Raw genomic sequence first — 15026 nt, 5'->3', positions numbered from 1 at the left:
TTCCTAACATTTTGTCTTGCCTCCTCTTGGTGAGGCAAACTCAGTTTCTCAGCTGAGCACCCAGACTGGGAAGAAAGAAAGAAGCATTTCTTCATATTAAATTCCATTAAAAAGAGAAAATAACTACACCTGTGAAGAGAAATATGAATTCTATCCAGCTGTTGGCTCACCTCACCCAGACACTTCTATGCTGAACTCAAAACCTTTCCAGTTCCTTTACCTTTTGAAAGGGTGGGTTTTTTTTTTTTTGTTTGTTTTTTTTTTTTCCTAAAACATGCTTAAAAATATTTTGACACCTTCAAATAATATCTCCCCTTCTCCCCTGATTAATCTCAGCACTGGCCCAAGTGATAAATTCACGAGGTCACAGCAAAATATATATATTATTATATAAATTATAAAGAGCTGTAACTTTGCAGCAGTTAAAGATGTGATCACCCCTGTGCAGGGACACCCCACCAAGTGTCATTTTAGTAGTGCTGGCAGCTGCTTCAGCCCCTGAGTGATATTTTGGGGCACTGAAGGGCTGAAATTCTGCCCCAGAGCTCACCCAGTGCCAGCTACTCCTGCCTGCTGCCTCAGGAGCGGGCACACCTCGAGCTACACATCAGAAGCCCTTATCAGCAACAAGAAAAAGCCAGAAGATAAGGCAGAGGCAAGAAATTGGAGGCTTCTAGAGGAAATGGGGTGCCCACATCCTCCCCACGGCTTGGCAAGGTTGGCCTGAGCTCAGCAGAGCCAGGGAGATGCTCTGAGGGAGCAAAAGGGCACCATGAAATGATAAATAAGGGTTTAAGAACACGCAAGAACACATCTCACAGGAGCAGCCCAAGCGAGTCTGACCTCCAGCTGAGGTGGATGTGTAATTCTGACGGGTTATTGGCAGGTTGCACACTTATCAATATCTTGTGGTGTGGATCCTCCCCAGGACTGCTCCGTGCAAGGGCTGTGGTTGTGCCCATCCCTGATCCCGCTGCTGGGCACAGCCACGGAGCAATGTCAGCGCTAAAACCACCCTAAATCCCATCCTGATCCTTGGATGATGCCTGATCCAGGCCAAAAAAAAAATAAATAAAATAATCCCTCCTCAGTGGAGGAGACAAAGATATTTCCAGCAAAATGTTCCTGCACAGCAAAGCCTCCAGGTTGTATCAGCTTCCATCACATCAGCAGCACCTTTTCCATCCCTTGCAGCTTCTTCCTCTTTCCCTGCTGCTCTTTCTCCAGGGGTTTTGCAATCCCCCCAGTGCCAGACTGGAAACATGTTTGAGATGCTGTCCCCACCTCCCTGCCAACAGCCCCAGGGACACGCTCAGGACAAGCAGAAGCTTGCTGGCTGTTGACACAAGGCTTTGTTGGCACAAGAAAGGGAAAAAAAACACAACAGAGGGTCCATTCAAAGGTTGATTGTGCTCTTTATGGCTGTGAGAAATGTATTATTTCCCTCCTTTATCCCTCCCAAAAGTAAAAAGGAGTTAAAGGAAATACCTAAAACAGAGCTGGCTCTACTGAAAGGCTGGCCTTTCATCAGTCCCTGCCAGGTGAAGCCCTGACTGCCTTTATAAACACAAACCCGAGGATCATCTCGTGCTTACAAAGCCGTGAATAACTCCAGAAGTCACCCACAGCTACAGAGAAAAGAAAAGGTTCTTATTTTCAGCTTCTCTACCAGAGAATTTGATCTAAAAGTTTCACTTGCCAGCCGACTGACAGCTTTTCTATGGTGCCACTTCAGAACGTTTGTTTGGTGATAACGAGCCTTTGTTATTAGCAACTTATCCAAAGCCACAGGTAGGAAGAGATAAACTGTGCAAATAAAGGGATATCACACACTGCCAGCAAGGCTGAGCTTTGAGAAGTTACATTTCCCCAGAAAGAGCCATAAAAAATTGAGGGGTGAACTGTGAAGTGCTTAAGTCAGTGAAATTCACCCTGGTAGAGAAGGCACTCAGGACAGGTTTGAGATTTAAAAGTGATTTTCTTCACAGCCAGGCCAGGAATTGGGAAAGGGAAAATTGTTTTACACACAGCAGCTTCCAGCAGTCTGGTGGCTCCAGTCCAAAGCCAACAGGAGCAGCCTGTGGATTGTGGCTGCTTTCAGAGCAGGCCTCTGCTGGCTGAGCTTTGGGAAGCTGAGAGAAGGAATCCCGGGGCTGTCATGGGCTCTTCCCACTGCAAACCTCATCCATCAGCTCCCAGCCGCACCAGCTGCCGGGGTGGTGCCTTAATGGAGCCACATTCCACCCCTAAAAGGGTATTTCCCCTGATATTCTGGAGATGGTGATGATTCCAGACTCCCATTGACACTGCTCTGTATGAAACACCCAAGAGATGACAGAATAAAGAGAAAAGCCACTCGAGGAAAGAAAGCTCCTGTATTTTTTTTTTTTTTTTTTTCACTTGCTGCCAAAGGACTTCAGTCACCTCACAGACATTTCTAAGTGGCAAAAAGCTTTTTACATTGTCACGTGCTGCTCACAGTTTGACAGTTCTGCTGCTGCAGGTTCCAGAAATTGACATTTTATCCATCATTTTGCCTTCACACAAGGTACTGACTCCCTGATACACTGCTCACTCCGTTCAGGGCTCATTGTAACATCCTTCCAAGTGAGACAGCACAGGCTTTTGCTGGCCTGTGCTCAGATACATGAAAATTTATGCAAACACATGCAAATACATGTCTGCTTCTCTGTCAGCAGGATTGCAGATATGTGCAGTGAGAGGCAGTGGCCCAAGAGCAGAGAGGAGGGCTGGAAAATCGAGATCTCTGCATTTCTTAAGAGCTTTTGTTGGTGTCAGTTGTTCAAACACTCCAGGAGTGCCTCAGGAAATCCCACCGAGGCAGCCAGTGGGTGCTCAGGGAAGTGGCTGCAGAGATTTAAGAGCTCTGCCCTTCATCTCTCTGCTCATCCTGCTGGAGAGCAGCACCTGTGCACACCGAGAAACCAGCAAAACACAAAAATACAGCTCAGAGCGAGCCCTAGGGCGGGCCAGCCTCTGCCAAAACACGGCCTTGCAGAGTCACTGATTGCACAGCAATTCACAAATCATTTCACAGAAACGCTAAAAAGAACCTGCTAAACCCCTCTCAGGTGGGAACGGGAGCAGGAGAGCAGCCCCTGCTCCCTGACCACACACCCGCCGCGGTTTGCTGCCCTAAAGGCTCGTGCAGACCCAAAGGGATTCTCTGTGTCCCACACGGTGAGGTGAGCTCCCACCTGAGGGGCTTCCAGAGCTGTGCTGTGCCACCAGAGCTGAGACTCGGATGGGATGGGATTGGTGGGATGGGATTGGGTGGGATGGGATGGGATGGGATTGGTGGGATTGGATGGGATGGGATGGGATTGCATTGGATGAGATTGGATTGGATTGGATTGGATTGGATTGGATTGGATTGGATTGGATTGGATGAGATTGGATTGGATGGGATGGGATTGGATTGAATGGGATTGGATGGGATTGGATTGGATGGGATTAGATGGGATTGGATTGGATTGGATTGGATTGGATTGGATTGGATTGGATTGGATTGCATTGCATTGGATGGGATTGGATGGGATTGGATTGGATGGGATTGGATGGGATTGGATGGGATTGGATGGGATTGGATTGGATGGGATGGGATTGGATGGGATTGGATGGGATTGGATTGGATGGGATTGGATGGGATTGGATGGGATTGGATTGGATGGGATTGGATTGGATGGGATTGGATGGGATTGGATTGGATGGGATTGGATGGGATGGGATGGGATGGGATTGGATGGGATTGGATGGGATTGGATGGGATGGGATTGGATGGGATTGGATGGGATGGGATTGGATGGGATTGGATTGGATTGGATTGGATTGGGATTGGATTGGATTGGATTGGATTGGATTGCATTGCATTGGATGGGATTGGATTGGATGGGATTGGATGGGATGGGATTGGAAGTCTCCCCTCAGGAGCCACGCAAACCCCATGTCCTTGTTCTTACAGCAGCTGTTTCTTCCCTTGGGCTGGCCCGGGGGAGCCAAAGTGCTGAGAATGGGAATTCCAGCTTGCAGGACCCTCCCGTGGGGCTCTTGGCTTTGGATGTCCATCCCCTCGGGTGAAATCCAGCCAGGGCTGACCCAAGTTCTCCATCCAGGCTTTCCCCCCCTCAGGATCCTGCATTCCCAGGGGAGCAGGGTCTGTGGGGACTGCACATCACAGAGGCTGCAGCATTTCCAGCACTCCCTGTGTACAGGCCCAGCCAGAGGCACAGTTTGGGGGTGTCTCAGAGCAGCATTTCTCAACCTTTTATAGCCAAACTGTCACCCTGTGCTCTGTCAGCCCCAAGGGTTTCAAAGCTTTGAACTTATCTGGAATATTTACTTATTTATGTAGCAGCTGCTTGATTTGCTCACCTCCTTGCTGGAGGTTTATTCGCATTCTCTGATACCAAAACTGAGTTTTCAACCATTTGAAAGCTCATCCTCTGCTGTCTGACGTGCTGCTCGTGGCCACAGGTTGAGAAACACTCCCACCCCACCCTGGTGGAATCCTGCAGGAGCAGGGATGTGCTGCAGAACCACCCTCACAGTTTTTACAGGAGGCAGAAGCTGGAGTATTGAAGCTGTTCCATAAACTGCAGATAACTCAGGATCTGGCATTTCTGTGGCAGGAGTTGAACGCAGGTGTGACTTTCCCTTTCTTCAGCAAATGCCTGACCTGCCAAAAAAATGTGGAATTTCAGGAAGCACCATCTGAGCCACCCAAAACACTCACACACACGATTATTTACGTGTACATGTGCAACTAAATAAACACCCAGATACACCAGGAATATTTTTATACCTGCAAGCATGAAACCCAGCCACCCCTGGAGCGTGCAGGTGTGTTAGGGGAGAGCAGCAGTGTGGATCCCATACCTGATCCCCAGCTTTTCCAGGAGGGGCCATGTGGATTGGCTGGTCGTTGTCCAAATTCCGGATGCTGGGGTCTGCCCCATGCTCCAGGAGCAGCTGGATGATTTCCTTCTGGTTCTTGCTACCAGGCAAAGCAGCTGCCATGTGCAGGGCTGTGTTGCCATGGGCCTAAAGCAGGGAGAAGGGGAAAAAAAAATGGAGTAAAAACCCCAGTTAAAGCCCCTGGTGAGCTGTGCCATCTCCCCAGAATCATCCTGGAAATGGAGATGTGAAATGAGAGAAGAATCCTCATGGGATTTGTCATCAGGAGGTGAGGGAGGATCTCTGCTCTCTTTCTCCCAGGCTGGAGGTTTGTGGATTCAGATTTTTTTTTTCTTTGCTAGAGCACCACCAAATGGGGGGCTTTGATGCTTTGGGTGATAAATAGCCCTGAAGCAGGAACATTCCCTGGTTGCTGAGATCCCCCCTAAATCATAGCCTGGTTGCTCTGAAATCCCCCCTTAAATCTACCCTGAAATCACCCCCTAAATCACAGGCTCATGTATGATTGCACTGAAATCCCCCTTAAATCTGCCCTGAAATGACCCCTTAAATCCCAGCCTCATGGAACCAGAGACTGGGGAGTTACTGGGAAAAGAGAAGAGTGTAAGAGGCATGGAAATATTTCACTGGGAGACATGAAATTATAGCAATATAACACGTAACATTGGATTTTAGGCACCCAACACATCACGCTGCTGCCCACCACACAAAGCTCCACACCACCAGCCCCATCCGTGCTCCACACATCCCTCCTTTCCCAACACTTCCAAGTGCCAGGAAGATTCAGATTCCCGAGGTCAGGCATGGACTGGCTGCAGTGACAGGATGTGCACAGCAAGGACAGAGCTGGCTGTGAAGCCAGGCACGGATGGAGGGTGCTGCAGAAGCTCTGGTGCCACCAGACCGTGTAGAAATCTGTGCCCTGTCTGGTCAGGTATGACTGGTAACGGTTGTAAATGAGAAAAAGCTGATAAACAAAAGCACAAGGTGAGGTATTTTTAGTCTGCAAGAGTCTCATCGAGGCAGCTGCTTGTTTTATTTTTTCCTCTCAGAAAACAATCGTGGGTTTGGCATGGCATTGGAATGGTTGGACACAAATTGCAGCCTGTGTTCATATTCCAGTCGTTAAAATGTGAGATGAAAAATGTGATTTTCAGGTCCTGTTAACCACTGAGACATCAGGGAGAACTGAAGCAGAAAATAAAATTGCAGAATTTGAACAGTTTTTCTCAGACAAGGCATGTTTCACAAGCCCTGAACAAGCAGATCCTTGTCAAGTTTATTATCCCAGAAAGTCAAGGGATGGTCACAAGCTCTTTACAGGATTTCTTGTTAAAAGGGAAAGATCTGCACTTGAGAGCTTCCCAATCCAGGCATGGGCTAAGATAATGAGGCAATCTGACAAGGCCTGACCTTGGAGCCTCAGGCTGACTTTAATAGGCCTCATTTGAGACAAAGTGGGCTCCAGGAATCCTCCAGATGAAAAACACCTCCAAGGCTTCAATATTTTTCTCATTGAGAAAATGCCATGGAAACAGATTTGGAGTGAGACAAGCACGAGCAGTGGGTGAGCCGGGGCAACCTGAACATGGCTGTTTCCTTGGCTTCTTCACACTTGGAAGAGCTGAAAAAGCCAGGATTTCTCCCTGCCCCAGACAGCTCAGCAACAAGACTGAGGACTCTGAGTGATCCTATCACAGGAGGAAGCTCTCCCAGGATTGTGATCAAGAGACAACAGAGACTCCCATGGACAGGCTCTCACCTGCCTGAAGGGTCTTTAAAGATACAGATGGAATGCAGTGAAAAGCTCTTCACTGGACAGAAAAACACCAGCTCGGCGCCATTACCCCCAAACACAACCCTAAATATGTTTTCTCCAGTCCAACAGAAAACTGGAGGGGTAAAAGAAGTGAAGCTGCCCTTTGTGTGCCTCGGTGAGCAATGGAGTTGACAGAGAAATTCAGTTCCCTCCTGAGGGACACAAACTGTGGTGAGCACAAGCAAGGCTGAGACTGCAGCTGCTGAAATGAAACCAGGGACCCCCAGCCTTGTCCCCTTCCTCAAAAGAGAAGGACAGAGCCCCCAGAATCAGCCCTGCTGAGAGGGGGCAGCCTGCCCCAGAGCTCTGGCTGGTGGGCAGTGATGGCTCAGCCGAGGCTCCCAGGAATGTCAGGATTTTTGTCTGGGGGAAGGGTGGAGCTGCTGCCTGTGAGAGATGATCAGTGCTCGGGATCTGCTCCCAGCTGAGCTGTGGGGCAGCACTGGGGAGGTTTCCAGCCTGCTTTACCCAACCTAGGCATGGCTGTGCCAGAAAATCTGCAAAGCATGTTTAAGGCAGAACGAATGCCCGTGTCCCTTGACAGAAACAGGGACTTTGTCCTTCCTGTGGTGCCACATCTGACAGCAGAGGTGACTCAATACCTGGCTGCCCTGATGTGCCACCTCTCAGTGTTATGTTGCTGTCAAACCTTGCATCACTGCAGGGCTGTTTGCTCAATCCTCAGCCTAATCTAAAGTTCATGATCCTCCTCAAGCAACCACTTCCCATGTTCTTCCTCCTCCCTGCTTTATCTCCTTCTCCTTCTCTCATCTCCTGCTGGGAGAGGGCCCTGCTTTTCATGACAGGCTTTCAGCCAGGTGCTGTTTTCCTGTGAGTTGTCTGTTTACTGGAAAATGTAGTTTGGGGTTGAACAGAAGTTCAGATTAGCAACTTTTGCCCTTTCCCTCTGTAAAAAAAAAACAAAACCCTGTTGCTGACAAAAATTACCTTGTTGTTGACAAAATCCTTGGATTTGAAAGCGTTCAGCTCCAGGAAGTACCTGAGCAGGGAGACGTTCCCATCCTGGACTGTGTAATGAAGAACTGTCTTGTTGCTTTTCACATCCTATTTAAAAACAGAGAAAAAGAACATAAAAAACCCCGAGCCAAATAAGAAATGTTCTGCAGGACAAGCTGGAGCTATCCCACAAACCCATCAGAGGGAACCCAGGCCAGCTCTGCAGCTGGTGGGGAGCATCCCCCTCCCTCCAGTGACCCTCTGAGTGTCCAGTGTCTGCTTCAGGAACTCAAAAAGGCAGCACCTAACCCTGCCAGCAGTCCCTTGGAAGGAGAACAGGCTTGGCCCTTGTGCCAGCAGCTCATTCCTTCTCCAGTGCTGTGTTTTGAGCACCAAATGGGGGAGAATTCCCAGAGAAACCCAGGGATGACCGAGCCCATCCTCACCCGGCTGTAGATGGAGGCTCCGCTCTGCACCAGGAGATGGATGCAGGATTCCAGCTCCCTGCTCTGCTGCTGCAGCTCCCTGTGCTGCTCCTCTGTCAGTGCCTGCCTGCCCTGGTCCCTCAGCAGGGCGTTGTGGGCCAGGACAGCACAGTGGAGAGGGGTATGGCCTGGAAAAGAAACACGGCATGGAGGTGAGGACAGTGCCAGGAAAACACTGATGTGCAGAGAGAAGGCAGGGCTGGCACAGAGAGCATTCATCCAATCATTCATTCAGTCATTCATCCAATAATTCATTCATTTATCCAATCATTCATTCAATCATTTATCCAATAATTCATCCAATCATTCATTCGATCATTTATCCAATAATTCATTCAATCATTTATCCAATCATTCATTCAATCTTTTATCCAATAATTAATTCAATAATTTATCCAATCATTCATTCAATCATTTATCCAATAATTCATTCAATAATTTATCCAATCATTCATTCAATAATTTATCCAATAATTCATTCAATCATTTATCCAATAATTCATCCAATAATTCAATCATTTATCCAATCATTCATCCAATCATTTATCCAATAATTCATCCAATAATTCAATCATTTATCCAATCATTCATTCAATCATTTATCCAATCATTCATTCAATCATTCATTCAATCATTTATCCAATCATTTATTCAACCTTTTATTCAATCTGTGCAGGTGTTGTTGAGGCACAAGCCCTTCTCAGGTTTCTTCTCTGGCTCTGTGGACACTTCTTGGGGCATTCCAGAATGTTTTTAGTTCCAATTGAATCCCCCCTGAGCCATCAGCACCTTTGAATTTTGTGGCATTTGGGTGCACAGACACAACTCTCTCTCCCCCAGGCATTTTCTGAGCCTGCTCTGGCCTCCCAGCACAACCCCAAAACCCAACGAGCATCAGGCACTGAAATATCCAGTACAGGTTTTCACACCACTTGTGCAAAGGCTTTTACCTTCAAAATCCTTCATTTCCAGATCCAGAGGGAAACCCAGTGACAGGATAACCTGGAGGCAGCAGAGAAATGCAGAATTTTAGTTCAGCAGAACACCGTGCAGGCCAAAATCAGCCAAAACAAACAAAATGTAAAATCAAACAACATCAGACAGTGATAATTTAGCTTCAAACCAAGCCATGATTTGACACTAGATTCCAGTGCTGTGAATGATCACCTTCCCTGGTTTCCTAACTCCCACCTCATTATCCTTTCAGATTCTCAGTTCAGGGCAGTAAAATCCAGTCTCTGCCCCCAGCTCAGGAGTGCCAGGCTCCTCACCTTCACCCTGGATTGGGCAAAGCCACCAGTAACACCAGGACATGTTTGTTCTGAGTGATCCTTGACAAGGAGAAATGAAAATCTCTCCTTGACAGGCGTAGCCAAAGTTTATGGCCTAAAAGTTTGCCAACACTGACAATTCTCAGGCTGGATTTATTTACTTTTTGTTTTCAGTGTGCAGCAGTGTGTGAAGTTAAAGCCTCAGCTTGTGGCAATGAGGCTACAGAAACACCTGGAGTTGTGATCTGGAGATGAGAATTTCTTGGATTTAGCAGAGAACCAAAACTTTAAAACTCTTTAATATAAGAAAATTATCGATTTAACACGATGGAGTTAAGTAGCTCCTTGTCTATATCATTACAGAGAATTTATTTATTTCTTTTGATTGAACGAAGCAAGTTGTTCACATTAATGGCTGAGAATTTTTGCACTGACTCATCTGTGTCAAGTCAGACAAGGGTCAGGACAGGATCCTCCCACTGAAGGATCACCCAGAACGGTTAGGGCTTGACTTACCTTCTTCTAACAAAAACAAAATATGCACAGATCAAATATTGCCAGCTAGCTCTGAGGTGCTTATTAGAGATTAGATAGTTAATCCATTAGGAGAAAAAAAACCCCAATAAAATAAACAAACAAACCATAAAGCCTTTCATGGCTCTGACCACATCGAGGAGCGAGTCTCTGCCCGTTGTCCCTTTTTATGTCAAGGCAAAAAAAAAAAAAAAAAAAACAACCCCAAACAAAACAAAACAAAACAAAAAACCAACAAAGAAACCCATAAAAGAAAAACCAAACAAAGGAACCCTGCAATCCAAACCACCACTCTGCTTTGTTGGCATCATCTGGATTAAAAGCCTTTTTCCTACGTAAGGAAACACCTGTTTTCCAGAGAACTGGCTGTGTTACACATTAACTGCCTGCCCAGGGCACAGCTAACGAATGCTGGACGTGCTGCCAGCACCTCAGGCACCCCCTGGCACCTCACCTTGTCCCCTGCCCTCAGGGAGCTCAGCAGAGCCACCAAACTCTGCCTGTGCTCAGCCCCTGCCACAGCTCAAGGCAGATTTTTTATTAATTTTATTTTCTGGCCAACAGCGAAGCGTTTAAGACTCACAGGGGGCTAATCCCTGCTGTGGAATCCCTTCCCAAAATGCCCACAGGACCTGTTTGAAAGTGTTAATTGGCTGCTCAGGGCTGGCACAGAGCTTAGGTGCAGGCCCTGTTTGCAGAGAAGTCCATGAAGGAACAGGGAAGCAAAGATTTGCTCATCTAAGTCAGGTTTTGAAGGGAAATCTGAAAAAGGTGCCTCATTTTGGAGGCTGTGCCTGTCTGCAGGGTCACATCTCATCTCTCTTCTGCTGCTTTGAGTCTGGACACAATTTTTTTGCCCCTGTGTGGATGACAGTGACCTCAGGGTCAGGTTTCACCCCGGTTTTAGAGCTCCCTCTCCTCACACCTCGTGGCTGGGGAATGCCCTCCAGTGCTGAAGCACACTGGGGACTGCCACCAGCACATTTAGAGCCGTGATCTGCAGAAATAATTTCTTTCCCCCACCACAGCAGAGCCACTAAAGAATTTTCCTCTGTAACAGCAGGCTGCAAGCACAGTCCTAAAAAAGGGATAAAACCCACCCTGGGAAGTCAACCCCTGACACAAGGAGCCTTTGCTCAGCCTCCATCTCTCACTGAGATTTAAAGACACCAACATCAACACTTGATTGAATTTTTATACTGCCAGCAATCAAAACCATCCAACCTGGAGGACCTGGGTGTAGCCATAGGTTGCAGCAAGGTGTAAAGCTGACTGCCCTTTGTTGTCCACGGCGTTGACATCTGCTCCTGCCTGGATGAGGTCGTGGACGATGGCTGCCTGCCTGGCAGTGACAGCCACCAGCAGGGGAGTCTGCAACAGCAGCACAGAGAGCTGTGAGAGCTCAGAGTGACACCAGAGCCTGGCAGCCATGCCTTGGAGTGGCTACCTAAAACAGAGCCTAGACAGGATTAACAGAGTAAAACTGGGTGTTTATTAAATACACCCTATTTGTTAGGTACACCTTGGGCAGTCAAAAACCTCCCAGAGGTCGTGAGATGACACTCAAGATGGTCACGAGTCTTTTTTTGACAATTATAAGCTTTGTCCATTTACATATCAGGGGTTAATCCTCCAATTACAGCTTCAGGTAATGAAGTAATTTACGCCCAGTTTGCTCCCCCCTCCCCAGCTCACTTTTGTTTATGCTTTTTAGGCCTGACACAGTGAGGTGTTCTTGAGTTCCAGGCCCACGGAGGAATTGTTTTGTCTGAATAAAATGGGAGAACAATAGCTGACAGGCTATGGAGCTTTACACAGTAAAGAATTGCAGGATTATAAATATATGAAAAACATAAAAGCTAAAATCCTAAGGCAGCAGCAGCAGCAGCTGCAGGTGTAAAACAAGGAGTGGGGAAAGTGCTGGCGGAAATCCCAAGGACTGTGGTGCCCGGAATGAGCACAGCTCACAGGATGGTTTGGAATTCCACATGAGATGGGGATTTCCAGCTCTTGCTGGACTCCCTCTGGTGCTCTTCAGCCTTTAATTTGGTGGCAACCCAAACCCAGCATTTTTTAAACCCCGATTGCATCAGGTACAGAACAAGTCAGTTGGCTGTAAAACCTTCAGCCTCGGAGGCCGGATGCCAACACACAAATATTTTGCTGGACCAGTGTTTTCTCACACCGCTCCATGAATCATGGGCTGAAAAAAGAATGGGCTCGTTCTCACCCCACCTGATTTATGACCACGCCACTGAATTTTACAATCGTGCCACCAAATTTTACAGTCCTGCCACTGAGTTACAATTTTACAATCCTGCCCACAAGTGAAGCCTGTCATGCCAAGCCTTCCTTGCAGGAGCAGAGGGGCAGAGCTGGATTTTTTGGGGTATCTTGCTGTCAGCCACGCCAAGCCTGTTCCCACCCCAAACCCTGCTGTCTGCAGGAGAAAGTGGCCCCTTTTTTACCTTTCCTCTGTGCTCCTTGGCATCGAGTCTCCTCAGGGCTTTCATGCGCTCTGCAGCTGCCAGCGTGTGGGCCCTCAGGCCTTTAGCTGCATAAATATGCAGAATTCTAAGACAGCAAATAAAGACACCGATCACTGATGGACCGTGGACCACGCTGGGAGCAAACAGCTTTACAGATTAGCACTGCCACTTTTGGGGTTTTACACCCAGGGTTCCACAAATCCACGGCACGAACCCCAAAAGTTCCCATTTCCCTGGGAAGGGCTCCGTACCTCAAGCAGCTGCAGCATCCGAGAGCCCTCAGCACTCCTGAGCTTTGCCTGCTGCCTCCTTCCCACTTCAGCACCTTCTTGCAGCTGAGATTCGCCACTGGGAGGTGTCAAAGTCCTCCACCATTCCCAGTTTGGGGAATTGTGTGTATAAATCGCTTTTTGGGGTGATACAGCTCTGGGTGTGTTGGTGAAACCTCACCATCTGCAGTAACAAGCACTCCCTAACTGATGGATTTGTAATAGATCAACCTGTTAAACTCCCTGATTGATGGATTTGTAATAGATCAACCTGTTAAACTCCCTGATTGATGGATTTGTAATAGATCAACCTGTTAAACTCCCTGATTGATGGATTTGTAATAGATCAACCTGTTAAACTCCCTGATTGATGGATTTGTAATAGATCAACCTGTTAAACTCCCTAATTGATGGATTTGTAATATATCAACCTTTTAAACTCCCTAATTGATGTCTTTGCAATAGATCAACCTGTTAAATTCTATTTTCTATCAAAACTCCTGGTGAGAGGGACACAGTCCTTATATTTGACACAAGACAGAGTTGGCACAGCCCATGGGAGTGGCTGGTGGCCCTTAGTGATGGGGAAAACACTTCTCTGCTTCACTTTGGTCATCTGGCTCTGGCTGGAGCCACTTCCATTCCCCCAGGTCCTGCTTGAAGGAAATTCCAACCCCCTGAAACAGGAGGAGCCCACCCCATGCACAGTCACACCAGCCCCTGGCTTACTCTGCTCCAGACAGAAATATTTGATGCTTTTCAGGCAGAAGGTGGCGGGCAGTTGTTTCTCTCCTCGGGTAGTTTTGTACCCCAGAGCCACCCCTGGCAATCTCAGGGAGTGGAAATACAATTTTCTGGCTAACCTGATTTTCAGTCAAGCTCAGCATGAGCTGTGGCTGCACACCCACACATCCCCAAGGGTGCCAGGAGAGGATAATAGTGATTGAAGCTGAGCTGCAGGAGCAAGGACTGCTGCAGGAAATGCCTCCAGGCCAAAGCTGCATCAAGGAATTCCTTCTTAGTCTGCTTAATGTGTAAAATTAGCACAAAGTCTGACAGCTAATCTCTGATTCTAGCCTGTACATATATTATTGAATTAATTGATTGCTAAACCAATGCTTGTGGATAGGAAATAAAACACTCTAGGCATAGCAAAGTTACTGTAGATCTTTATTGAAAAAAAAAAAAAGAATTTGTCTTTTTTTTCTAACCAGAACAACCCAGAAAGAAATGATGAAACAGTTTCATCTTTGTTTTATGTTCACACACAGAATTTACATACATTGGAGTGAAAGGAATTGAAAAGCAATCAGAGCAACCACGGGCTTGATTCACAACTGCTTTATCCCAGTTTTACCTAGGGAATATATCTTTGAATTTCACAAAACTGGAGGAAGCAGTGGTGAATTAAGCTCCTTTGAATTAATTTCTTTGCTGGGTTTTTCTGCAAATATAAGCCACTAATTTCAATGCAAACCTCAACTACTGCTCTTTTCCAACAACTTTGTGATCACTTGCATGATCTAGTGCTCGTGTCTTCCACATTTGGCAATATTCAATAAAAAATACTCTTGGAAAGTCTTTAAGCCTTTCAGCCTGGGTTTTCAAACCTCACTCAGGCATGAACTGTAAGGCCACTTGAAATATTGCCTGGGTGGCAACTGGACTCCAGGCAATAAAGAGTACAAGAAATTATTTTGCAGTTAGTCTTGCAAATAATAAAATCATCTAACAATCCTGGGCTTTAGAAAGCAGAAAAACCCAGAGAAATTGTGTTCACCAGCCAAGAGCCTCTTGTTTGTCAAGAAAACAATAAACAGGGTTTGAAGGGGATGAATCTCCTGAAATGTGTTTGCCTGTGCCATGGCACTCCTGAGCCTCAACCAAAATATTTACGCTTGCATCGGAGGGAAAAGTGAAGCTACTCATTCTCCAGGAAAGGAAATCAGAAAGCCATAAAGGACTCGTGTGCACCTCTGGGCCTGGGAGCTTTCCAAGGAGAGGTCACTAAAGTTCCCTGGCTCAGCACATCACACTCAAACGCTACAGAAAAGCGAAGATATTGCCAGGTGACAGTAATGCCATGGAGCCCTTGTTCCAGGTTCTGGGAAATCCCTGTCTTCTCAATGATCTCCTGATCTAGGGCCATGAATTGCAGTTGTGACTCAGACCAGACTCCCAGAGACTTCAGCGGGACAGGATCTGTCCACTGGCAGTGTTACCAGCCAGCCACTAAATCAGCCCCACAGCCCAAATCCAGATATTTC

The 15026-nt window shown here is 47.1% G+C and overlaps 1 protein-coding gene across 1 annotated transcript; it reads right to left on the bottom strand.

The window, feature by feature from the left end:
* Window positions 1-4624: 4624 nt before the first annotated feature.
* Window positions 4625-12865, bottom strand: NFKBID (NFKB inhibitor delta). The gene is made up of 9 exons (XM_053996833.1): window positions 12816-12865; window positions 12470-12575; window positions 11226-11372; window positions 9147-9198; window positions 8158-8324; window positions 7703-7819; window positions 5840-5902; window positions 4897-5061; window positions 4625-4696 (listed from the first exon to the last, which is right to left on the bottom strand). The coding sequence occupies exons 1-9, from the start codon at window positions 12863-12865 to the stop codon at window positions 4625-4627; spliced, it is 939 nt and encodes a 312-aa protein (XP_053852808.1).
* Window positions 12866-15026: the final 2161 nt, after the last annotated feature.

The sequence above is a fragment of the Vidua macroura genome, chromosome 22 (assembly GCF_024509145.1).
Source record: "Vidua macroura isolate BioBank_ID:100142 chromosome 22, ASM2450914v1, whole genome shotgun sequence".
NCBI lineage: Eukaryota > Metazoa > Chordata > Aves > Passeriformes > Viduidae > Vidua > Vidua macroura.
The sequence above is the reverse complement of the archived record's forward strand: the minus strand, read 5'-3'. Positions and strand labels throughout refer to the sequence as shown.